This window comes from Perognathus longimembris, chromosome 9, assembly GCF_023159225.1.
Source record: "Perognathus longimembris pacificus isolate PPM17 chromosome 9, ASM2315922v1, whole genome shotgun sequence".
In the NCBI taxonomy this organism is placed as follows: Eukaryota; Metazoa; Chordata; class Mammalia; order Rodentia; family Heteromyidae; genus Perognathus; species Perognathus longimembris.
This window is the reverse complement of record NC_063169.1, coordinates 62,940,095-62,965,171: the sequence shown is the minus strand read 5'-3', so window position 1 is coordinate 62,965,171 and position 25,077 is coordinate 62,940,095. Positions and strand designations below refer to the sequence as shown.

The 25,077-nt window shown below is 42.7% G+C and overlaps 1 protein-coding gene across 2 annotated transcripts in view; it reads right to left on the bottom strand.

Moving 5' to 3' along the window:
• Plekhg1 (pleckstrin homology and RhoGEF domain containing G1) overlaps positions 1–25,077 on the bottom strand; it is a 174,805-nt gene that overhangs the window by 60,228 nt on the left and 89,500 nt on the right. Inside the window, exons 1-2 of one of the 2 annotated variants that reach the window (XM_048354284.1) lie at positions 16,675–17,013; positions 6,096–6,595 (exon numbers count right to left, since the gene is read on the bottom strand). In XM_048354284.1, coding sequence (XP_048210241.1) covers positions 6,096–6,595; positions 16,675–16,708 — 534 coding nt within the window. In that variant the 5' untranslated portion in view covers positions 16,709–17,013. Of the gene's footprint in view, positions 1–6,095; positions 6,596–16,674; positions 17,014–25,077 lie in introns of those variants that run through there. The other variant, XM_048354285.1, reaches the window with a different exon arrangement.

The window sequence follows — 25,077 nt, the reverse complement described above, 5'->3', positions numbered from 1 at the left end:
TTCAGAAATTGCACCCAGTTCCAAAGAATAGCTAAGAAGCCCAGAAACGCAGGCACACATGCTCCCTCCTCTCTCTCTCTCTCTCTCTCTCTCTCTCTCTCTCTCTCTCTCTCTCTCTCTCTCCTAGATGCCTCCATCCTTGAGTGAACTGGGGATCTAGACGGCCTCACGAGTATAGAACTCTCTACCACATCAGGCAACCCCCCTCTATAAGCACTCAAAGCCCAACCCTGTTGGCATCCCTCATTTTTCTTGCTTTCCTCTTAGCCTATTATATATTTCTTCTGCTCTGTTCTTTCTCTTCTATTTCTATTTCTCACTCTTCCTTTCTCACTTCACTTCCTGTTACACTCTCCCCACACACTGGGTGGCAGGCATGGGAAACTGGTAATTTCTCCAAGTCACCAGAGTTCTGTTTTTAAACAGATAAATTAGCATATTTCTTACAGTTTGTATGGATTTCTTAACTATTTAAAGTGTAAATCTGATCTTCCCATTTTTCTTATGTTCCTATGTATTCTTATGAGGTTTCTGAGTGCTGGGCTCAGTACTCCATTGTCCCATAGGTCCTATTTCCCACAAGTGATTTAGCATAGTGATCTTAGGGAATGTATATGTCTTAGTACAGTAGAACTGATGGCAGGCACTCTGAAACTCAAGATTCTCTTTTTTTGGGGGGTCTTAGACATTTGATGCAGGAAGAGAAACAACCCAAATTTATCACTGAGTCTCAAGACATGCTCTCTGACAGCAGGGAAAAAGAGAGAGTGGCCTTATACAGCCCGATCCAAGACCACCAGCACCCTGGCTAGCCTTAGTCCAGCCCCAAGTTTCAATAAGCAAGTCAAGATAGTCAGAAAATTGTCAGAGTGACCTTTCCATCATCCAAGGCTGTTTCTTAAGCAGACACCTGAATGTTATACATAATTATCATGCCAGTTGGCAATTGTTATGTTTTTACTACCAAGTTCTTGGTGATTTGGAAACCATACCCTAGTAAAGATGGACAAATTAATAGACTATTTTATCAATGGTAAGTTTATTTTCTTAAAGGTCACCACTGGAAAGACTCAAGTGGACTTCAATTTCTCATGGGGAATGTATCTATAATGATGTTAGTCGATGTGGGGAGGGCAAAGTTTACCAACACACTAAAAACACCTTAACAATTTGTTTTTCTCTGCTTACTCTTTTAAGAAGTGTCTGGGCATTTCATTTTGGCAAGTCAGAATAGCTACAGACATGCGTTTCAAAGATGGGTCGGACATATATATATATGTGTGTGTATATATATATATATACACATATATATACATATTTAATTTTCTTATAAACTTCATCAATGTTGTAAGAACCTTGTGACTTCCAAGGACGGTCTGTGGAACATCTAATGGCTGATAGAGTATGGTCTGTTCCTCTCATTGACTGTCTCTACTCATAGGGTTTCCAGAACACTATGAAGATAAGGATGGTTCCTGCCTTTGAACTAGGCTATGGTCAGCAGCTCTCCTTTTGCCTGACATGGGTAATGGATGGATAAGAACAAGTAGAAAAACCAAAATATTTAGAGGTAGACAGGAATGATGGGAGGAAGGGTAAAGAAAAAGAGTGAAAGATACAAGGGTCTGAATCTGCTCCCATTCCTAAGGGAAGACTCATTGTAAATTCTCTGGGTTACAATTACAAAATACTCATAATCCCAGCATCACTAAAATCTTTCTTGTTTCTTTCCTTATTTTTTTTGTTTTTGTACCAGTACTAGCGCTTGAACTCAGAGCTTTGAACTCGTTTGGCTTTTTTTGTTCAAGGCTGGTGCTCCACCACTTGAACCACACCTCCACTTCCAACTTTTTGCTGGTTAATTGGAGACAAAGTCTCAGGGACTTTTCTTCCCAGATTGGCTTTGAACCACGATCCTCAGATCTTAGCCACAGATCACCAGAGTCTAGTTCTTATTTATTATTTTTATTTTGGGATGCAATTATGTAGGTTTTGCAGTTAGGAATACCTTGATATAAAATGCATGATAGAGACGGTCAGTTGTTTGCAAAACCTTGTTTTAAAATGTGGCAGGATTCTCAGCTAAGGACATAGCCACCAAAATAGAAAGACAGCCAACGATATGGGAAAGGATATTTACCAGCACAGCAACAGACAAAGGCCTGATATCTGTCATCTACAGAGAACTCAAAAAACTAAGCCCCTCCAAGCCCAATAAACCTATTAGGAAATGGGCAAAAGAGCTAAAGAGAGACTTCACAAGAGAAGATATAAAAATGGCAAAGAAACATATGAGGAAATGCTCAACATCCCTGCTAGTAAAGGAAATGCAAATAAAAACAACCCTGAGATACCACCTCACCCCAGTTAGAATGGCCTATACTCTGAACTCAGGAAACAACAAATGCTGGAGGGGCTGTGGGGAAAGAGGAACCCTTCTCCATTGTTGGTGGGAGTGCAAATTAGTACAACCACTTTGGAGAACAGTATGGAGGTTTCTCAAAAAGCTCAATATAGACCTACCCTATGACCCAGCCATACCACTCCTAGGCATCTATCCTAAACAGCAAAATCCAAGATATCAAAAAGGCATTTGTACTTCCATGTTTATCGCGGCACAATTCACAAAAGCTAAAATATGGAAACAACCCAGATGCCCCTCCACAGACGAATGGATCCAAAAAATATGGTACTTATACACAATGGAATACTACATAGCGATTAGGAATGGTGAAATACTGTTATTCGCAGGGAAATGGTCAGAACTCGAACAAATAATGTTGAGTGAGACAAGCCTAGAACACAGAAAACAAAGGGGCATGATCTCCCTGATATATGACTGTTAACAAAGGGAGATGGAGAGACAGTAGAGACCAAGTCTGTGAATACTGTATATGTTCTTGATACATTGTATATTGCATATATGTCAACCTGACCTAGACACGGGATAGAAAAACAGGTCGTAAGATATCATAAGAAATGTACACACTGCCCTACTATGTAACTACACCCTCTTTGCACAACACCTTGTAAAAAAATTTATGTCCAATTAATAAAAAAAAAAACAACCAAAAAAATAAATAAATAAATAAAAAAGAAAAAAAAATGTGGCAGGATTCTCACCAATGGTTTGAGGAAAGCATGTGGGGACTTGTATGTTGGTAAGAAACCTGCCTTCCCATGGATTCCCTTCACACTGAGATGGTGAAGACACCATAACCACGGAAGCCACATGTTGACAATGGCAGAGCCCTGTCTCATCAGGCTGAATGACCTCAGGGAATCATTCCCAAAGGACTGTTGTAGGAGGAAGAAAGAACCTGATATTTATTAAGTTATTAGATTGCAGGAGGGAGATCGACTAGTTACCGGAACTTAGCCTACTTACATACTGTGTGTTGTAAATCTTAACAAGAGTCATTTTCAGCCAGGGGAAATGTTGTGCCTGTTTCTTCTGCCTGGGCCAACTTTGAACAACAATTCTCAGTTCTCCACTTCCTGAGTAGCTAGGATTACAGGTGTGAGCCCCCAGCACCTGCCTACATTTACTAATTCTTTATGGTAAAAAAAAAATTAAATCCTTTCTTTTAGATACTTGTAAAATACTATACAGTATCACCATCTATGGTCAGATATCAGTTTTCCAAATGGAGCAGGTAATACACAGTATTCCAGTAACTTCTGGAATGTTCTGATGGCCTCTGGAACAAAGGGGATCTACTTCTTACCTGGGGTACCTGCTCTACATTGGTACTCTTCCCCACCACCCTCCTCCCTTCTAATTAGGTTCCACTTCAAATTTTCAGTGAGTTCATTAGAAACCATCTAGTTGCCTTCAAAAGAGTAATATCAGAATTAACTGTTAACTTCTCCTCCTTTTTTTTCCTAACTAAATTTCTACTGTAGTGAATTGGCTAATCTGATTATTTTAAGAAAGACTTTAGGTAAAACAATGTAAATAGTGCTCCTTTAACCAGTGATAGGGCTGGTAAGGGTCATGATTGTTATTTTCTATTTATTCATTTTCTACAAGGTACAGGGTACTGCTGTATGACATTTCATGTATTACATAACTTAAGACTCTTACGAAGCAGGTACCATGTCTTCAACTCATCTTATACTTTATGGGTGTGGCATAAACCTACCGTGGAAACAGGGGTCAGCAAAATGGGGCTCTTGGGTTTAGAGGAACGTCCACATTCATGTAGTGGGGGTCCTCCAGCTCTCAGGCCACACAAGGCTTGGGGAACCTTTCTTATGTGACGGGGCAGAAAGGTGGCACTTCGGGCTTGCTTGTGGCCTGCCTTCCTGCATCAGTTAATTTGGACTGGCCTAGAAATGATGTTATACTATCCAATGGGCCTTGATGGGAAAAGAAGGTCCTCTACCTGTCACGACCTTTGAGCCTCCATGGTCAATCGGAGCATGGAGTCTGTGACCAGAGGCCCTCCCAAAGCCTCAACCCTTCACTCTCTGGCCTGATTTGAACACTTAGACCTCTTCAAATAGCACTTACATTGAGAATGTCTTCCAACAACAAGAGGTTTTTGTATTTTTTTTTTCATTTATCTTATTTTCACCCAAGGTTTATTATTCTATCAGCCTCACTGGTTGGAGGAGTATGTTCATGGAATACCAGTTCAGTAACTAGACATTGCTCTCTTTAGTAAGAAAAGTTTCTAAGAAAATAAGACCAAAATAGCATATGCCAAAGAGAGCTTTAATTACCCCAAGTTTCCTAAGAGGTTGTAAAATGTTTTGGCTACTTCACAGGTATTTTTTTTTCTCCCCTCTCAAGTACAAATGACATCATTGTTGGATTTCTTTTCCTAACTAGTCTACTTGATTCTACATTTGGTACGACATATTGTTTTGATGGAGCCTTAATTGTCTTTTCTATTTTTACTGGGGTTACATCATGGCTATTTTTAAGAGACAGAGTCGGGCTCTGTCATTGGTGGAGGGCAACGCGTGATCATACATTAGCATTTTTTCCAAAGCTGTAAGAATGTGTGCATTTCGAGGAGAATATATGCTCATCAGCAAAGATGCCACTGAAATACATTTTAGGTGAAAAGTCTAAAACAGGCAATACTTACTAACAAATGAAAGAATTTTGTCCATTGCTAGGTAGCAAAATGAGCGTGTAGCTCTTTAATGCTTGTATCTGCCCTTGAAACGTTCTCTTTTGGGGGCGGAGGGGGACTTGAACTCAGGATCTTGCTACCACTTGATACATGCTTCCATTCCAAAAGGTTAATATTCTTCATCATAAATGGAGTCTGAATTAACACTTGTACTCCACTGCTCATTCTTACTATATGCTGAAAGAAGCCTACTTATAAATCAAAGTCAAATTAATAACTTAATTTTCAGAGGATGCAATCGGGCACATGAGCTAAGATCCAGTCCCACGGACTAATTCATGCAAGCTTACCGTAATGACAATAGTTGATGCAAATCTTACGTAAATGCTGACTATAGATGTGAAAAGAAAACACATGCCTATGTATCTTTTCCTACCCAAACTCCACACAATAGAGGGTTGAAGACACAACAGCGGTCCCGGGCTTGTCTCTGTGCATTCAAGTCACCAGGGGACTTTGCACAAAGCCACCATGGAGGCCATATATCAGGCCACTGAACTCAGTTTCTGAGGGGGCTGGGACTCAAGTGATCAGGAGTTTGGAAACTCCTGGTTGCAAGACGAGAGCTGTGGTTAAGCGAGAGCTAATTAGTTTGGTCTGATACACCTGTTCACCAGGAAGTCAGAAGCCGTACCTCATCCTCACCGGCTCTGCTAGCTCCAGGGTGCTCTGGAGAGCTCGGGGGTGGGGTTTCTGCAACCTACTGGGACGTGCAGAATCATCATCCTTGTTCCTGACAACTGATTAGTGCAAGCAGAAAGAGGTATTTGCTCAGGAAGCATGGGCCTAGGTGCCTCTTAAGCTACAATATGCCCCTTGGGCAATAATGCCTCTATTCATCAACCACAAAGGGCTTGAGTTTGCCCTTGTGTGTGTGTGTATGTGTAACCTGAGTTTTCCTTCTTAATAAACTTGTAGAAAAACAAAAACAACTAAAGCTTGCCTTACCTCCACAATGCTTTTTAAGTCTTGCACATAAGTCCTTTCGGTGTCCAGAATTTCCCGCACAACTCTATCTGCATAGAGGAGCTTAGGGCTGGTGGCCAAGTCCGTGGTTGCTTTGGGGGTCCCGGTGGTGTCCCCTTTCCACAGGGTCTTGGGCTGCCTCTCACTGTCCCCATTCATGTTCTGGGATCCACTGGGGTTGTCCCTCTGCAGCTCGTTGCTGGAAAACGGCCGGGCCGGAATCAGCTCCAGTTTGATGGCCCCTGCTTCCTTATCCTGGGGAAACAAGCCCAAGTGGCTATTTGAAACCAAGGTCATTCGGCTGCCAAAGGAGCCATGGCTGTCCCGGGAAGAGGCTGAGGACGACGTGGAGCCGAAGCTGACAGGGCGATCGCTGTCGGAGAGCTCCATGGTCTTGGGCGCTGGGGAGCTTTCGGCCGTGGTTGTGGGAGCAGGAGCTTCACTTACAGCTGACAGTACTTCCGGATGCAACCGGTGCCCATCTACAAGGCATTGCAGGAAAGAGAGGGAAAAGATCCGATGAGTAAGAGCAGCGTGGATGCTATCAAACCAGGGACTGAAAGGCAGGCACATCTCAGCCCCAAGGAGAGAGTCAACACCACAAAGGCGGCCGAGCTACAATGTCAAAGCTCCTAAGGCATGGCCTGGGAGCCTTCTGGAAATGCAGACTCAGAATCTGCCCTCCACCTCCTGACCTTGAACCTTCACCCACACAGACAGATCCTAGTGTGATCAAGAAGCTGGATCAAGAAGCAATTCAAGAAGCTGGACATCCAGTGACGTCTCCATGTGACCGCCGAAATAACTCCCTTAGTTCAGAACTCACTAATTGGAAGGCCACCTGTCAGGGCAGGAGGAATCAATCACAATAACAAGCACCACAGGTGGTTCTTATGATCCTCAGAAAGGACCTCATGTAATTTGTGAGAGAGCGTGTGTGTGTGTGTGTGTGTGTGTGTGTGTGTGTGTGTGTGTGTGTGTGTGTGTGTGTGTGCCAGTACTAGGGCTTGACCTCAGAACCGGGGTACTGTTCCTTGGCTTTTCCTCCTCAAGGCTGGTATTCGCTTGACCCACAACTCTACTTGTGGCTTTTTGATGGTTAATAGATGACAATTTTACAGACTTTCCTGCCTGGACTAGCTTTGAACCTGGATCTCAGCCTCCTTAGTAGCTGGGATTACAGGCATGAGCCATCAGTGCCCGGACCCTGTGAGATTCTTAGGGGATTCTGACACGTACTGTTCTAGGTTTTAAGCCTTTCTACCATAATTCACAGCATTTTAAGGATTCCCAGAAGCCCCAGGACTTAAAGGCTTCATGAATTCACAGCATTAAAGGAAGCCTCCATTTCTGTTTTTTGTTTGTTTTTGCTGGTTAGGTGGAGATAAAAGCCTCTTGAATTTGTTTGATCAAGTTAGCTTTGAACTGTGATCTTCAGATCTCAGACGCCTCAGTAGCTAGGATTCTGGTGTGAGCTACTGGTGCCTGGATCAGAAATTATTTTGATGAAACACTCAAGGTTTTAATCTTCATTTATATGGCAAGAATAACACCTCCTTCAAGCCAAATAATAATGAGATTCCAAGCCTACACAAACAATAGGCTTGTAATAAAGAATGTGATTAATGAAGAAATTCCCTTCATTTGGGCAAGTTACCTTACTACCAAAGTCCATGTTTGTGAGTTTTGCTAAAAAAAAAAAAAAAAAAAAAAAAGGAAATAAAAAAGAAGGGGCTGAAACATATTTGAAAGGGTCAAGTAAGAATATAAAAAATTAATGATTACTTTTCAACAGAAATGTGAATTTATAATAAGATTGCTAATCAAGATCAAATAGTAGCAATACTTTTAGGATACAAAGAAGCCGCTGATATGAAAGAGTAGAAAAGCAGGTAGTCAGGGAATTGAGGCCTATACAATGTGCAGATGCCAGAATAAGCTGACAACAAAATGAATCAGGGCACTACAAAAGAATGAGGAAGCCAGACACCTGTTATGTAAGGACAAAAGAACAAGGAAGTAAGGACAGACTATTAACTAAATCTTTAGGGCCTTTACTTTATAGAGCACAGAGAGGAGATTCACCAATCAGAAAGCCAGCTTCCAGGATTCCACTTCTCTCTAACCCCAGGCCAATCTCTTTAACCCTGAAGACAATGCAAGGTGGCTGAAACAGACTGAAGCAATGTCTTCCCATGGCAAATCTGTGCCTCACGTTCCCTTCCTCTGACATGTTTCTTTTCGAATAAACGTTCCCATCACCTTTTCTATGTTCATATCTTGCCTGAATTCTTCTCTTGCTGGACACAAGGACCCAAGGTCAACTGAGCTGCCCTAAATGTCCGATAACACCATCAAGTTTGTGTCCTTCAACATACTGACTTCTTCTAGATTCTATTGATTGTGAATATTTGTAAACAATTACAAAGAAACGATTAAAATTGTGACTACAAAATCAAGACATTCACTCTGTGTTAACAAGAAGGAACAGCCAGAGAAGGGGGCCGGAAAATGAGCATAACCTGGTACCACCACATGGTCTGAGTTTGCTGTAAACTTTTAAAGGTTTTTCGGTATTCCATTTGCTCTATAACAATTTTATGGCCTATAAACATGGATTGGCTAGTAGTTGAAATGCACTTGACCTAAAAAGCTTGATCCAACTTGAGTGTGGCAAAAATCCAAGACACAGCCATGCAACAGGCATGTTTGCAGCAGAGCATACATGCCAGTGCTCACGGTCAGGTGAAGAAAGTCCTGAGCACATCAAAATAGAAGCAGAAGCAACTGGGTATTCTACTCAATGGCCTCTACCATACCTGTGACCTTGGGGTGGGTGCCACTACAGGAAAGGTCACTGTCTGGGGCCTATGGGTTCCAGGGTCCAATGTGACAGTGATTTAGGACTACATGTAAACTGGATACACTAAGCGTGAAAGGCCAGGACTTCTGGAAAGATCTACATCAAATAATCCACCACCAACTATAGATGTGGATATGTTCATTTCTGGGACTGCTTCTGATTTCCTACCTAGGCAAGAATGCATCTTCCTTCCGGTCTAGAAAATGGCCATTCACACAGTTATCATCCATGGCACTATAGTCCTTATTAAGACTAGGGGAAATGAGCACAACAGGGAGACACATTTCTTTCTTATCATTCATTTTGTCTATTTATATTCTATCTATGGTAGATTTTGATGAAGGGATTAAGTAGGATTAAAAATTGTTTACAGAAAAGTCTGTGTTGAGCTGCTAGAGATGATAGTACCTTTAAAATACATTCAAAGCCAAGCACTGGTGGCTCATGCCTGTAATCCTGGTTACTCAGGAAGCTGAGATCTGAGAATTTCAGTTTAAGGCCAGCCTGGGCAGGAAAGTCCACCAGACTCTTATCTCCAATTAACCACCAGAAAACTGGAAGTGGTGCTGTGGCTCAAGTGGAGTGATAGCCTTGAACAAAAGAGCTCAGGAGCAGTGCCTAGGCCCTGAGTTCAAGCCCCATGACCAACAACAATGACAAAACAATACTTTCAAAGGTGAGGAAAAGTTAGATACGATGGGTCCATAGGCAATTCCTTTATGGAAAGATTTTTACCCAGCAATATGAATTGGGTCTGGTGCTTTCCCTGTACTTGAGACCACCGGGACCACTCTATTCTGAAAGGTTGCTAATTAGACAATTCATACAATGGAATATTCCACACATTTGGTATTTCTAGTGTTTAGCCAAGTTTACTACCTCAAACTGAACAGCCTCTGAACTTACTAAAGTAAGATGACTTAAGTCAGATCCCATACTAGCAAGTACTATGACACAACATTTGCTAATGGATAACATTATTTATGTTGACTCATGACTTAGAAGGTAATTATAGTTTTCTCAAATAAGGGAATGTATCCCATAAAAACTGTCTAGTCTTGTTCTCATTTACCTTGTAATAATTTAAGACTTCCACCTGTCTGGACTATTCTTTCCAGTTCACCGAACTCACCATTTCTCATATTTTTCTCTAGAGTTGTGTGGCTGGGCAGTGACCACTGGCCACAGGTGGTTCCTGAGTACTTGAGCTGTGCTGTAAGTAGACTTACGCACTGGACTTCAATGACGTAGCATGAAGCGAAGATTCTAAGACATCTCATCAACAATTTTATATTGGTTACATGTTGAAATAATCTTTTGGACTCATGGGCTAAATAAAATACCTTATTAAAATTACTTTCACTGATTTCATTTTACTGTTATATTTATACATCTGTATACATATAATATTTATATAATTTAATACACACATGTATATATATATATATGTGGTTTTTTGTTTGTTTGTTTGTTTGGCCAGTTCTGGGGCTTGAACAGGGCCTGGGCACTGTCCTTGAGTTTCTTTTGCTCAAGGCTAGCACTCACCTCTTGAGTCACAGAGCCATTTCCAGCTTTTTCTGTTTATGTAGTAAGGAAGATTTGAACTCGGAGTTTCATGCGTGCTGCACAAGCTCTCTACCACGAAGCCACATTTCCAGCCCCCATTTTACTGTTTTAAGTTGTACATTTTTAAATGTAGCTACTAGAAAATTAAAAATTATACAGGTAGCTCTTTTGTTTTCTGTGTGTGCTGGTACTGGGTGTTGAGCTCATGGTCTTGTGTTCTTGCTTGGCTTTTTGTGCTCAAGGCTGGTGCTCTACCATTGGAGACATACCTCTACTTCTGCCTTGTGTTGTAGTTGCTAGTAAATTGGAAATACAAATTTCATGGGCTTGTTTTCCCAGCTGGCTTTGAATGTCAGTCTTCAGATCTCAGCTTCCCGAGTAGCTAGGATTATAGGCGTGAGCCCCCAGTACCTGGTGGTACTGGTTTAAACAATCTCCTTATCAATTTCTGTTCAAGTAAAAGTGAATGCAATGACAGTGGTATATACAACTTAAAAAATCTATTCACTAATACACAGTATGATAATGAAGTATGAAAACAGAGTGGTGGATAATTGCTGGGCAGTGAAAAATATTATTTTCCACAATGAATCAACTAAACCCAGATAGAAGATCATGGAGCAAGGCAGCTTTTTCTTCTGCCTTGGGTGAAGCATTAACACTTGTGTAGTTTGCTTCTTCCTTCTTATAATGTCTTTCTCTATTCCCAAATCCCAAGCAGAAGCTAATAATAGAATAATTTCTGAGAACTTGATGGCAAGTGTGGCTAATGGCCCATTTGAGGTGGATCTTTTGACGATGGATACTCTAAAAGAAGCTGGTTCTACCCAGGTGAGGGCCAGTCAGTCGGATCCTGGGTAGGCCTGGAGGTGGCGGGGGCATGGAGGGGTAGGGGTGGGGGTCTATGGGGGGGGTGCAGGGGTCTTAGAGATTCACTGACACTTACAACTCAAAGTGCCAGCTAGCCTGAAAGGCTCCCTCATGTCTCTTTTGTACCATTCCCAATTTAAAAAGCTAAAGTTCACGCACCTTACTCCACAATGGGTCCCTCTGGTGTTTCTAGGGGAAAGGGCTCTAATTCTTTGGCCTCTGTGTGCTTGCCCTTCAACTCTCCAGTGTTTTTCCTCCTCCATCATTCATCATCATCATTGTGGGGTTTGAACTCAGAGCCTGGGCCCTGTTCCTGAGCCTCTTTGTGATCAAGGCTAGTGCTCTACCACTTGAGCCACTTCTGGTTCTTGAGTGGTTAATTGGAGATAAGAGTCTCACAAGGACTTTTCTGCCCGGGCTGGCTTTGAATCTCGATCCTCAGATCTCAGCCTCCTGAGTAGCTAGAATTACAGGCCTAAGCCACTGGCACCCGGGCTCCAGTATTTTAATTGCTCTTTGGAATGTCACTGGCAGAAATCAAGAGCAACAATGCTTCTTGGCTCTCACTTGTTTCTCTGGCTGACTTTGGTTTGATGGATAACTTCCTTTCCACGGTTTCACTGTCCAGGCTGACATCTATCAGGGCAACCTGATGGCTTCCACAGCCTACAAGTCCCTGTCACAATTTCTAAGCAAGACCACCCCCCTGGCTCTCCCCCTCCCCATCCCCCGCCACACACACACACCTACACAACACAAGGCAGAAATTCTCACTGTGGAGAGATAGAGGAGGAAGATCTCTAAATTTTACCCATTGTTATTGTAGGCACCAAATGCTGGTCTCAGTTCCGGGTCAGAACAATCATGGAAATGAAGCACATGTGTTTTGCTCAATACCAACACATAACTAAAGTGAGTTCCTCCTGATTACACCACTGTGAATACTCAAGGAAGAGGAGGTAACAGAAAGACTAGAGTTTTAGCAAGCAGTGAGCTATCAGCCAGCAAAGGTTGCCCACAACAGACCTCATTTCTGGCAGGACCTCAAGCTTGTAAATAACAGCCTTTAAAGCAAAGTTGAGTCCAAATGCAGAAGGATGCTGTGTGTCTCTCAAAGACAACACTGACTGTTACTGTTTGAGAACCGTCCTTCTTTCCAACCAGCTTGTGAGGTGGTGGATAACTCAGGAGCTGAAAGGGCGGGTTTTCTTCGCTAGGTTTTGAAGAATAACAGCTTGATTTTTAATTTTAAAAGGCAGAATCATTGCTAGGTTCTTTAAAGTCCAATGTTTCCAAGTCGGGAGATATGGTTTTCTTATTTATCTTTTGCTATTTGCTGAGGTGCAAGTGAAAATTGGTGTCATTGCCTTATTTCTTAGTTGGACCATGGGACTAAATGGTAGTGGATATGAGCAGGGGTGCTGTATGGGGTAGCTGTGAACTCTTTCCTATCTTTGTGGCTTTCTTGTACCTTTTTTGGGTGGCAGGGGGGCTGGTTCTGGGGCTTGAACTCTGGGCCTGGGTGATGTCCCTGAGCTTTTGTGTTCAAGGCTAACACTCTACTACTTGAGCCACTGCTCCAATTCTGACTTTTTTTTTTTTGGTACTTTAGTGAAGATAAGAGAGTCTTCCCACCTTTCTTCCTTGGGCTGGCTTTGAATTGTGATCCTCAGATCTCATCCTCCTGAGTAGCTAGAATTATAGGCATGAGCCACTGGCACCTGGCTACCTTTTTAAAGAAAGATTTCAAAAGTCATTTAACATTTTATTACCTTTCTTGAAGATGATTTAAACAAATCGTGTCCATATTTAATGTACAGCACTTGGTAAGTTAGAAGGTAAGTACACATTGATGAAACCAACACATCAGTGCTGGGAACATATCCACTATTGCCAAACAGTTCCTTCTGCCCTTTTTAAAATTATTTGGGGATATTAACACATCCTAAGATCTATACACTTAGCAAAGGTTTAAGGACACCATACAGTAGTGTTTACTACAGGCGTCATGCTGAGTAGTAAGTTCTTGGACTTAACTTCCACCGCTGAGAATCTGTCTTTGACGAACACCACCCTATTTCTCCCTGTCCTTCTCTTCCTGCCTGTCTCTCTCTCCCTACCGTCATGGAAGTAGGAGGTGGGTGAAGGGGAAGGGATGCCCAGAGCACCTCAGAAATAGGTCTGTTTCCTAAAGCTGCCATGCTGGGGAGTCACAGTGATATGTGTGGCAGGTGCCCAAGGGCCCCAGCTGCTCCAATCCGGTCCACACTCCTGCAGTGAGAAGCAGTCAGAGGGCCTGGCGCTATCACCTCGGACAGCAGCTACAGCACAGGCCCGGAGCCCGAACCACTTGGCAGAGCATCTTCTGAATTTCTGACTCACAGGTTTATAATCTCTTATTATAAAAGATTATATAGTTATGTGTATGAATTATACATATGAGTGAATGCATGATTATATAAATTATAAATGATTGTTGCTGTTTCAAGCCCCTGAGACTTGGGGGTGATTTGTTCTGCAGCAAGGAATAACCCAGGCTTTCTATTAACAGACAAACCTCCCACAATGCAGTTGCTATAATTCTACATTAAAATTATCCTTAAAGTCCCTCCCCCACCCCCAACAACTTCCAGACAGGCATGGTAGCACATGCCTGTAATCCCAGCACTTGGGAGGCTGAGGCTGGAGGATTGTGCGTTTGAGGTCAGACTGGGATACACAGCAAGACCCTGTTTCTTTTTCTTTTCTTTCTTTCTTTCTTTTTTTTTTTTTGGCCAGTCCTGGGCCTTGGAGTCAGGGCCTGAGCACTGTCCCTGGCTTCCTTTTGCTCAAGGCTAGCCCTCTGCCACTTGAGCCACAGCACCACTCTGGCCATTTTCTATATATGTGGTGCTGGGGAATCGAACCCAGGGCTTCATGTATGCGAGGCAAGCACTCTTGCCACTAGGCCATCTTCCCAGCCCAAGACCCTGTTTCAAAAACTAGTGAACAATTCAACATTCTTTTACGTGTATCATTAATTCCTTTAGTGGATGAAGCCTGCTGCTGGTGGCTCATGCCTATAATCCTAGCTACTCAGCAGGCTGAGATCTGAGGGTTGGGGTTTGAAGCCAGCCTGGGAAGAAATTCTTATCTCCAACTAACTACCAAAAAAGCTGGAAGTGGAACTGTGACTCAAGTAGTAGAATGACAGTCTTGAGCAAAAAGCAGGGACAGTGCCCAAGCCCTGAGTTCAAGCCCTAGGATAGGACACACACACACACACACACACACACACACACACACACACACACACACACACAGATATAGATAAGGGGGAAAACAATAGAAAGTTGGGTAAGTGAACTGTGACTCCGTGACCTGGGTTTCTGGTGTCTAGTCCATTACTCACTGTGGTTTGGGTACAGATTTCTGAAACAGATAGAAAAGGAACTTTTAGATCTACCCTCTTAGTAGGAGGAACCACGCACGCGCACACGGATAAATACACTCCCAACTGGAGGACAGAGGACGGAGCAGAGAGTAAATGATGAGCTCTCTTCCGGTGAGAGGACGTGTGTGTGCCCTGGCTCGGCCTCTTGGGGTTAACGTTCACCATGAGATTCCTCGCAGTAAGCCAGGCGGCTGGAGTCTTCCCTAAGTCCCATCCAACCTTGGAGAAGTGACTTCCAGGACCAGCGAGCGCTGGCGGGCACGGCACACCAGCCACTTGTCACTGGAGCCCCGGGGCGAGCCGCCTCCAGAGCAGCCATTTGCTTCTAGGGCCTGCGAGGCCCGGGTCTTGAGGAAGAAATCTATCAGTGACCAGTGCCAAAGGCAAAGGGAACAGAACGCCACCACGCAGCACAACCCCAAAGCAACCCTTGGGGATGTAATGTAAAATCACTTGTTCCAGCTTCCCTCTGAACAGCACCTTCCTGCTCGTGTGCAAATACTGGTGTCAAGGCAGCGCCTACGCCACGACCGTTAGCCATGCAAACTCCATCTGCACCAAACACACTCCATCCACAAACATCTCTGCACAGTTGGAAAGAAGGCCTGAAGCAAAATAACATTTTTCTTAAAGAAAAAAAAAAAAGAGGAGGGAAGAAGAGGAGAATTCCAACTGGCTAACAATGGTGTTCTGAGTAAATAAATCTATCCACAAAGTACATTAAATATTTTCATCAAGAAAAAAAGGTGGAGGAAGAGAAATTGAAGTGTCAAACAATAGGGGTCAGAGTAAATAAATCCTTCTGGAAAGCACACTGTAAAATGATTAAATGTCATGTCCTCTTAAATCCTTAAAGGCATAGGAGCACCTGAGATACACAGTGAATAAGATCGGTGGTTTCCGAAGCATAAATACAATGTGATCCCATTTTGAACTTTAGACACTCCTATTTCATTTTCCACTTCAGCAAAAGGCCAAAAGGATATGTAAGGAAAAAATTGGCATTCATTTTATCAAGTAGAAGGCATATTTTTTCCTTTGCTCTTTGCCTGTAAATATTTTTCTTCAATAAGTGTGTCACTTTTATAATCTGTCAGTGTTACTGAAGGAAATTATAATTATAACCTCCACTTGTATCAACTTTTGAAAGATTATAGATGAAAATTAGTGATTTTTATATTGAACATGTGATCACAAAAGGCATGTCAAATATATACTTTCAAATCACCAGTAATTCCAATAATTAAGATCAGAATCACATACAATGCATGTCTCCTTTCTCCTTGTCCCCTGCTTCTAACAAAAGTATTTCCAACCAATACACATGCAAAATAGAAGTTCCATTTGTTGACTCAGTCAACTTTGGTTGCCTGTAGACGAAATTTCAACACTGCAGCTGCTAAGCCTAAGATTTTCCAAGACTTACTTTGTTCGTCCAGCGTAGCCTGCCTTAGCCTGCGTGAACCTCACAAAAGAAAGCACACTAAAACTCTCAGCGTGCTACGATGTTAGATTTCTCCCCATCCTGACTATCTGTAATCTTGCTATGTCAACCTCCTCGAAGGAGAAGATCCGAAGCAAATGCTCACCAGACAAAAACCACTTAGGAGCACCTGCAGCCCAGACGCCGAGGGGAAAGCAAATAGCATCTGCTACACCAATTCCATTGGCAGACAACTTTCTGCTGGGAAAACACCAGCGCTCTATCCAGCTGAGCCTCGGTGCCCAGTGCTGGACCAGTCTCTCCCACCGCCCGTCCCTTCCCAGAGAGGGAAAGAGGGAGTGCATCCTGGGATTGGTTCTTCAGGAATCCTCCTTTGAGCACCTACCTGCACGGCACCAAGGCTGTGTGTGGGTCATCATCTGCTCTCAGCTGACCGCACTGGGCGCTCCCAGGTAAGCCGGCAGCCTGACTAGTCTACACAGCGCTTCCTTAGAAATATTGCATGAGTCAGCTTCTAGCTCACAAAGGCTTCACAAAAACCTGATTTGCAACTTTCTCCCTGCTGCCTTCCCCCCCCCCCCCCCGCAGTGTGCAGACCACAGACTTCAGCATCACCCAGAGCCTTAAATGAAACATGACATCATTCAATTGAGAAACAGGACAATAGACACCACTGTGGGTAGCTTGAAAATGCACACTTCGCTGAGCAACACCCTACCTACGATTCCCCACTCGCTCTGAACACCCAGTACAATCCACACGTGCCTAACGCTGGCCAGCCTGGACCTTCCTGCCTCTGGCCTCAGGCTGGTTTCCTCTAGACCCCATGGTGAAAGAAGCTAGACCTTTGGAGCTGAGCTAGGTTCTAGTTCACTTCCCAAATGGCAGGCTTGTTTCGAATGGCAGATGGACACATCTCTTTCACAGGACTTTGAAATACCTGGCTGCAGGCAGCTGGGGTAATTGGTTTTTGTTAACAAGACAACAGTCTTTGCTGGGTGTCCACTGGCTCACACCTGTAATCCTAGCTATTCAGGAGGCTGGGATCTGAAGGTTGTAGTTCAGAGCCAAGTCAGGCAGGAAAGTCTGTGCGACTCTTATCTCCAATTAAGCACCAAAAAGGGGCGGGGGGGGGGGAAGCCAGAAATGGTGCTGTAGCTCAAGTAGTAGAGCTCTAGCCTTGAGCTTTAAAAGCTCAGGGACAGTGCCTGGCCCTGAATTTAAGGCCCAGGTCTGACACACTGCCACCACCTCTTCCAAAAATAAGATAATATAGTTTTAATTACACAAAATACACTAAACTTTGACTTAAAAAATAAAGATAGTCTTTCCGAAGGGGAATATTCAAAACCAAAACTTGTAATACAAGACATTTCTTAACACACACACACACACACACACACACACACACACACACACACACAGAGTTAAGTCCCATGCTTTTACAGTTATAAATACTACATACAAATAGTTACAAATAGTTATAAATTATAAATATTATAAATATAGTTATATTATAAATATAGTTATAAATACTACTATAAAGACTACATGATCTAATTTCTATGCTTTAATCAGACTTCAAGTAATTTTTTAAAAATTTCCTGCTACGCCAAGATCAACTCAAAATGGATCAAGGACCTCAACATCAGACCTGAATCCTTGAAACTACTGAAGGACAGAGTAGGAAAGACACTAGAACTTATAGGCACAGGAAGGAATTTCCTGAATAGAGTCCCAGGGGCACAACAAATAGGAGAAAGACTCGACAAATGGGACTACTACAAATTAAAAAGTTTCTGCACAGCTAAGGACATAGCCACCAAAATAGAAAGACAGCCAACGATATGGGAAAGGATATTTACCAGCACAGCAACAGACAAAGGCCTGATATCGGTCATCTACAGAGAACTCAAAAAACTAAGCCCCTCCAAGCCCAATAAACCTATTAGGAAATGGGCAAAAGAGCTAAAGAGAGACTTCTCAAGAGAAGATATAAAAATGGCAAAGAAACATATGAGGAAATGCTCAACATCCCTGCTAGTAAAGGAAATGCAAATAAAAACAACCCTGAGATACCACCTCACCCCAGTTAGAATGGCCTATACTCTGAACTCAGGAAACAACAAATGCTGGAGGGGCTGTGGGGAAAGAGGAACCCTTCTCCATTGTTGGTGGGAGTGCAAATTAGTACAACCACTTTGGAGAACAGTATGGAGGTTTCTCAAAAAGCTCAATATAGACCTACCCTATGACCCAGCCATACCACTCCTAGGCATCTATCCTAAACAGCAAAATCCAAGATATCAAAAAGGCATTTGTACTACCATGTTTATCGCGGCACAATTCACAATAGCTAAAATATGGAAACAACCCAGATGCCCCTCCACAGACGAATGGATCCAAAAAATATGGTACTTATACACAATGGAATACTACATAGCGATTAGGAATGGTGAAATATTGTTATTTGCAGGGAAATGGTCGGAACTCGAACAAATAATGTTGAGTGAGACAAGCCTAGAACACAGAAAACAAAGGGGCATGATCTCCCTGATATATGACTGTTAACAAAGGGAGACGGAGAGACAGTAGAGACCAAGTCTGTGAATACTGTATATGTTCTTGATACATTGTATATTGCATATATGTCAACCTGACCTAGACAAGGGATAGAAAAACAGGTTGTAAGATATCATAAGAAATGGACACACTGCCCTACTATGTAACTGCACCCTCTTTGCACAACACCTTGTAAAAAAATTTATGTCCAATTAATAAAAAAATAAATAAAAAAAAAATAAAAAAAAAATAAAAAATTTCCTGCTACGGAAATTTAAAATGTTCTATTAACACATACAGTTTCAAAGTTTATATTTGAAAAGGTATTCAGTTCTTTAGATGAAGGTCTCCATAAATACCAAACTGCTATAGGAAGTGAATATCACTGTGTACCACTGAACTAAGGGCCATGTATAGATACCTAAAACTCAATTCTTTCCAAGGATTAAAGTCTTCCAAATAGAAGTTCCATTTTAAAGCATTCATTTGTGGTTGTGGAAAATAACATTAGCAGATCATCTTTAACATAGCTATTTCTACCATACCTATTAAGTGATTTTAAGCTAACAACATAATGGGATAATTTGTTTTAATGCCTACTTCCTTTCAAATGAGCTGAGCAACATTTCAGGCCTGTTTCATTGGGTCCTCCTTTGGGCCTGGGCCAGTCAGTTCAGAAGACACTTACTTGCTGGTACGACCTCTCCACCTGCCACATTCATCAGTGTGGTGACAACCGCAGGGTTCTAAGAAGGCACCTAGAGAAGAAGGGCCCTTCCTGGGCTGTAGACAACTTCCTATAGTCCATTCTGGTACCCATAGCAACCCAGGGCCCCCTCCAATGCAGGCACATCCTTCTTCCTGTTTAGATGAGGGTCAGCGCTGGCCCTGCAAGCTCTCACCCACACACCCCTGCTCTTCCCATTGCTCAACGAGCTGTATAGTATACTAGGCAAGTATCTTATAGCTAACCATGTTCTAATTCTCTGTTTCTGCGTAGATTAAGTTCCATCCATTTTTTGTTTGTTTGGTGCTGGGGCTTGAACTCAGGGCCCCTTGCTCTCACTTAGCTTTGTAGCTCAGGGCTAGTGCTCTATCACTTCAGTCACACCTTCACTTCAGCATTTTGCTCATTAGTTGGAGGTAAAGAGTCTCTCAGATTGGTCTGGGCTGACTTGGAACAAAGATTCTCTGACTGCAGGCTTCTGAGTAGCCAGGATTACTGGCTTGAACCTCCAGTGCCCACCAAGTTCTATGATTTTATTTTATTTATTTATTTACTTATTTATTTTTGCCAATGCTGGGGCTTGGGACTCAGGGCCTGGGCACTGTCCCTGGCTTCTTTTTGCTCAAGGCTAGCACTCTACCACTTGAGCTACAGTGCCCCTTCTGGCTTTTTCTATATGAGTGGTGCTGAGGAATCAAACCCAGGGCTTCATGTATATGAGGCAAGCACTCTACCACTAGGCCATATTCCCAGCCCAGTTCCATAATTTTGTATTTATAAATACTAAGTAGTAAAGACATAGAATGATCTATTTTCCATGCTTTAGCAAGCCAGATTGTGGGAGCAAAGAACCTTCTAATACTGTGTAGCTACAAAATGTGCAAGCACTGGAAATCAACTCTTAGATGGAGCATATACACTTTCCTGGCTTCCTGGCCCACTTAATTTCTGTGCAAATTCTCAGAGATCAAGTTAGTTGCTCTTACCTTCCAATGATTTTTGGATTTTCTCCCCTCTTAGAAGTATGTTTTTGAAAAGCCATTTCTGAGAGCTGCTGTGTATGTTCCAAGGAAACAAAAACACCAAAGCTGCTTTTGTATGTGGCTGCCCAGCAGTTTGCTAAACTTCCCGAGTGACCCAGTGGCAGTTCTGAAGGATAGATTTTATTTATTTTTATTTTTGATGCTTGCCCTGGGGCATGAACTCTGGGCCTGGGTCATGTTCCTGAGCTCTGAGCTTTTATGCTCAGGGCTAGTGCTCTACCACTTGAGCCACAGCTCTACTTCTGGGGTTTTTGTGGTTCTTTGGAGATAAAAGTCTCACGGACTTTCCTGCCAGGGCTGGCTTTGAACTGGAATCCTCAGATCTCAGCCTTCTGGATAGCTAGGATTACAGGCCTGAGCCATGGGCATCCAGCTGAAGGACAGTTTTTTTTTTTTTTTTTTTTTTGCCAGTCCTGGGCCTTGAACTCAGGGCCTGAGCACTGTCTCTGGCTTCTTTTTGCTCAAGACTAACACGCTGCCACTTGAGCCACAGCGCCACTTCTGGCCATTTTCTGTATATGTGGTGCTGGGGAATCGAACCCAGGGCCTCATGTATATGAGGCAGGCACTCTTGCCACTAGGCCATATCCCCAGCCCTGAAGGACAGTTTTGATAAGACAACACAGTCTGTAATTACGCCTATGGACAGCCATTCATTAGCTCATCCATGACTCCTGCCTTAGTTAAGATCAACTTGTACAAGAGTTCTTGTGTTCCATGCTAGTAACAGGCTAACTACATTGTGTCCTTACATAGTAAAGGGCTAAAGATTTATGAGTCTAAGTTTTAAAACTACCAAGCTTTATAGACAAGAGATTGTCTGGCCACACATACACACATTTATTGCATACCTATAAATTCATTGCTAAACATATACATTGCTAACATATACACAGCAGAGAGGAAAAGAAGAGGGGGAAAAGTTACAGTTCTTTTTACTTTGTGTGTGTGTGTGTGTGTGTGTGTGGGTGCGTGTGCGTGCCAATCTTAGAACTTGAACTCAGGACCTGGGTGGACAACGTCCCTGAGCTTTGTTTATACTCCAGGTTGGCACTCTACCACTTGAATCACAGTTCCACTTCTGGCTTTTCGGTGATTACTTGGAGATGAGTCTCACAGGCTTTCCTGCCCAGGGTGGCTTTGAACCACCTCAGATCCTCAGATCTCAGCCTTCTAAAGAGCTGGGATTAGAGGCGTGAGCCATCAACACAGGCATGAAACACTGATGCCCACCTCAATAGTTCTTGAACACCTCTCATGGTTCTTTCACACCTGAGAGCCAGCACCTCCTGGCCTCTTCATACCCTATTTCCTCATGGCCCAGCATTCAGTGGCTTTGCATTCTAGTCTTTCCCATATGTCCTAAATATAGCTAATTGCACTGGTAACAGCTCTTGGTCAGGACCTGTCTTGCATCACACCTATGCATCCAAGAGAAGTCTTCAGACATACAAAAGACATGAGAGTTGGTTTCCTCGCCACTTCTTGCCGCATAATTCCTTAGCCAATATCAACACTGGGTGAAGAGATCGATTTTGCCCAGCAACACTTCCTCCCAAACGATGGCGAGATTACCTGTGAAGGGATAAAGATAACCCTTCCTGCAAAGTGGCTCAGTCAGGAGGTAAGGGTGTGCCCACCTGCTACAGAGAAGCAGGGCAGACAAGCCTGCAAGGAAGGAAGGCACAGACTAGCAGGGGGCCTGAATGGAAGAGGACCAGAAGTGCCTCGACATTTGAGGAAAAAAACAACCCTTTTCCATGGCCTATATAGGGCCTGGAATCCTACGACAGGCTGATAGTCCTCATCCGAAATGCTTGCGATCGGAAGGGTTCAGGGTTGGAATTTCTTTGGATTCAGAGCATATTTGCATTATACATAATGAAATAGCTTGGGCATGAAACCAAAGTCTAAATTTGAAAATTAGGTTTCTTATACACCTCTGCACATAGCCTGAAGCTAGCCTGAAGTTCTTTTAATGCAATGATTTTGGGGGATTTTTTTCCTCTTTATTTCTCTTTAAAAATCATCTTTAATAGTTGTACAAAAGGGTTTCAGCTAGACATCAATGATGTTGTACATGAAACAGTTTCATGGTCTAGAGTTTTCTATTTTTGACATCATGTCAGCACTCAAAACATTTTGGATTTTGGTTACATTCCAGGTGTTAGGAACCAACTCCTCTTTTTCTTTTCTTTTTTTTTTTTTTGCCATTCCCAGAGCTTGAACTCAGGGCCTGGGCACTGTCCCTGACCCTCTTCGTGCTCAAGGCTAGTGCTCTACCACCTGAGCCACAGTGCTACTTTTGGCTTTTTCTGAGTAGTTTATTGCAGATAGGAGTCTCAAGAACTTTCCCGCCCAGGCTGGCTTCAAACTGCAGTCTTCAGATCTGAGCCTCCTGAGTAGCTAGGATTACAGGTGTGAGCTACCAGTACCCGGCTTCTTCTTGATTTTTTAAAATACACCTTTATTATCTTTAAGTAGTTGTACAAGAGAGTTGCTACTCAATGAATCCGTTTTTGAAAAAACAACTCTTCTTGGCTGAAGGTAATAGTCATCAGTTAAAACAGTAATATCCCCTGGGAAGGGTTATGGAGTCACTACCACCACATGAAGAATGGGCCCATCCATCCTTCTAGAAAGCTCCCCAGAGAGCCTTACGAATGAGGCCACAGTGGGTTTGTACGGTAGGCTGGGGAGAATGAGAGGAAGATGAATGGACAGAACAGTTGCAGGGTCCTAACTGAGACCGATGGTAACTCTGTAGCCCAGCAACAGCTGGGAGAAGCCAGCCAATGAAGCGGGGGTAAAGGTGGGGATGTTGGAGGGAAGCAAAGGAAGGAATATGTTCTGGGACACAAGGAAAGACTGGCTTCCCCTAAGCAATATTTGATGAGGCAGATTTAGGATTATCCTTACATATTCCGATGCAATAGTTCTAGGAATTACAAAGAACATTTCAAAGCACAAACTCTATACATGGAACAAAATAAATTGAATTCACCCCCATATCTCAATGGGGGTGATAATTATTTATCTTGTGATTCAACATACTGCCATTGTGATGCATTTTCTGAGACAATTGATAAAAACCAACTGTTTTCTGATGCAACAGCCCATTGACAAAAATTTTTTAAAAATTCTTTTTCTTTTGAAAACAGTAGGCTTCACGCCCACTATGTAGTCCGGGTTGGCCTAGAACTCATGATCGATCCTCCTGTCTTAGCCTCCTCAGTACTGGGATTACAAGCATATATAGCTATACCTGGCACAACATTCCGAATTCATGTTTAGTTTATTACAACTGTTTTACTTTGGGGAAAAAAAAGAGAAAGGTATGATATTTGATAGTACAATTTATAAAAATATACCACAGAATCAATGATAAGTTTTGAAGTCAACTGCATAGTAAAAAGTGCCATTTGAAGTCCCTTTGAAGGACATATCGACCTTCTTCCTGAAAGCATGAAGTAATGCACTTACATTCTTCTGCATTGCAGTTATATATTAAAAATCAATACATGTTCTGCTACCCATACCCAGAAACCAACTACAAATCAGTCTTGCCATTGTTATAGGAACCAAACACTACATTTGGCCAACACAGAGGCTAAATAACCTCGTGTTTTCCTTTCTAAAGGACTCTTTTCCAAGAGAGAGAGATTTAATGGCAAGTGAGTTCGCCATGACAAATTTACGAAGCATTTACTCCGAGCAAAAGACAGGCGTCTGTGGCAGATACGAGCAGTCAAGCATAGGAAATGCAAAGTGAAAGTATTTTTTATTTGTTCCAGACTACTGCATCAAACAATAGAACCCGAACTATAAATATTAGTTATGGTACGCAAATCACCTAACTGAAAATCTAGTTCTTCACCCTCTACTGCAGAAAAGATCTGCCTGTGGCATGGTTGGAAGGATTTTAGAAGACAAATGCACCGGCCTATTATTCTTCAGCACACTATCTTTTCATTGTCCGCTCTCCCTTGCAATCAGGTTATGATTGAACTTCGCCCTCATGTACCAGCACTGTGGTGGGCTGAACTGGCCATCAAGGGGCAGTCACTGCGGGTCCCCTGAGTTCAGGACTTCCTCTATGGATTCATCTCTTCAGGACAATCATTAGTTCTATGCTTTATTCTTTCAGGTATCTGGTCTTTATTGTCTGGAGTGATGAAATCAAGTCTAAGTTATTTCTGAAATGAGCAATTTTTAGATAGCAAGTAAGCAAATATGCTACAAATTGCTTCTTGCTTTCCAACCTCAATGGGTCAGATCTTCAAGGTCTCCCCAGGAGGACTGGCTGCTCTCAACACAATGAGGGAATTATCCCTGGAGAATGCAGTCGCCTTCTAGACACAATCTCCCCCCACCCCCCAACCCCAGGAGATAACACACATCGAATCCATTCATCACTAAAGGCATTCAACACAATCTATACTTTTGAAAACACTAA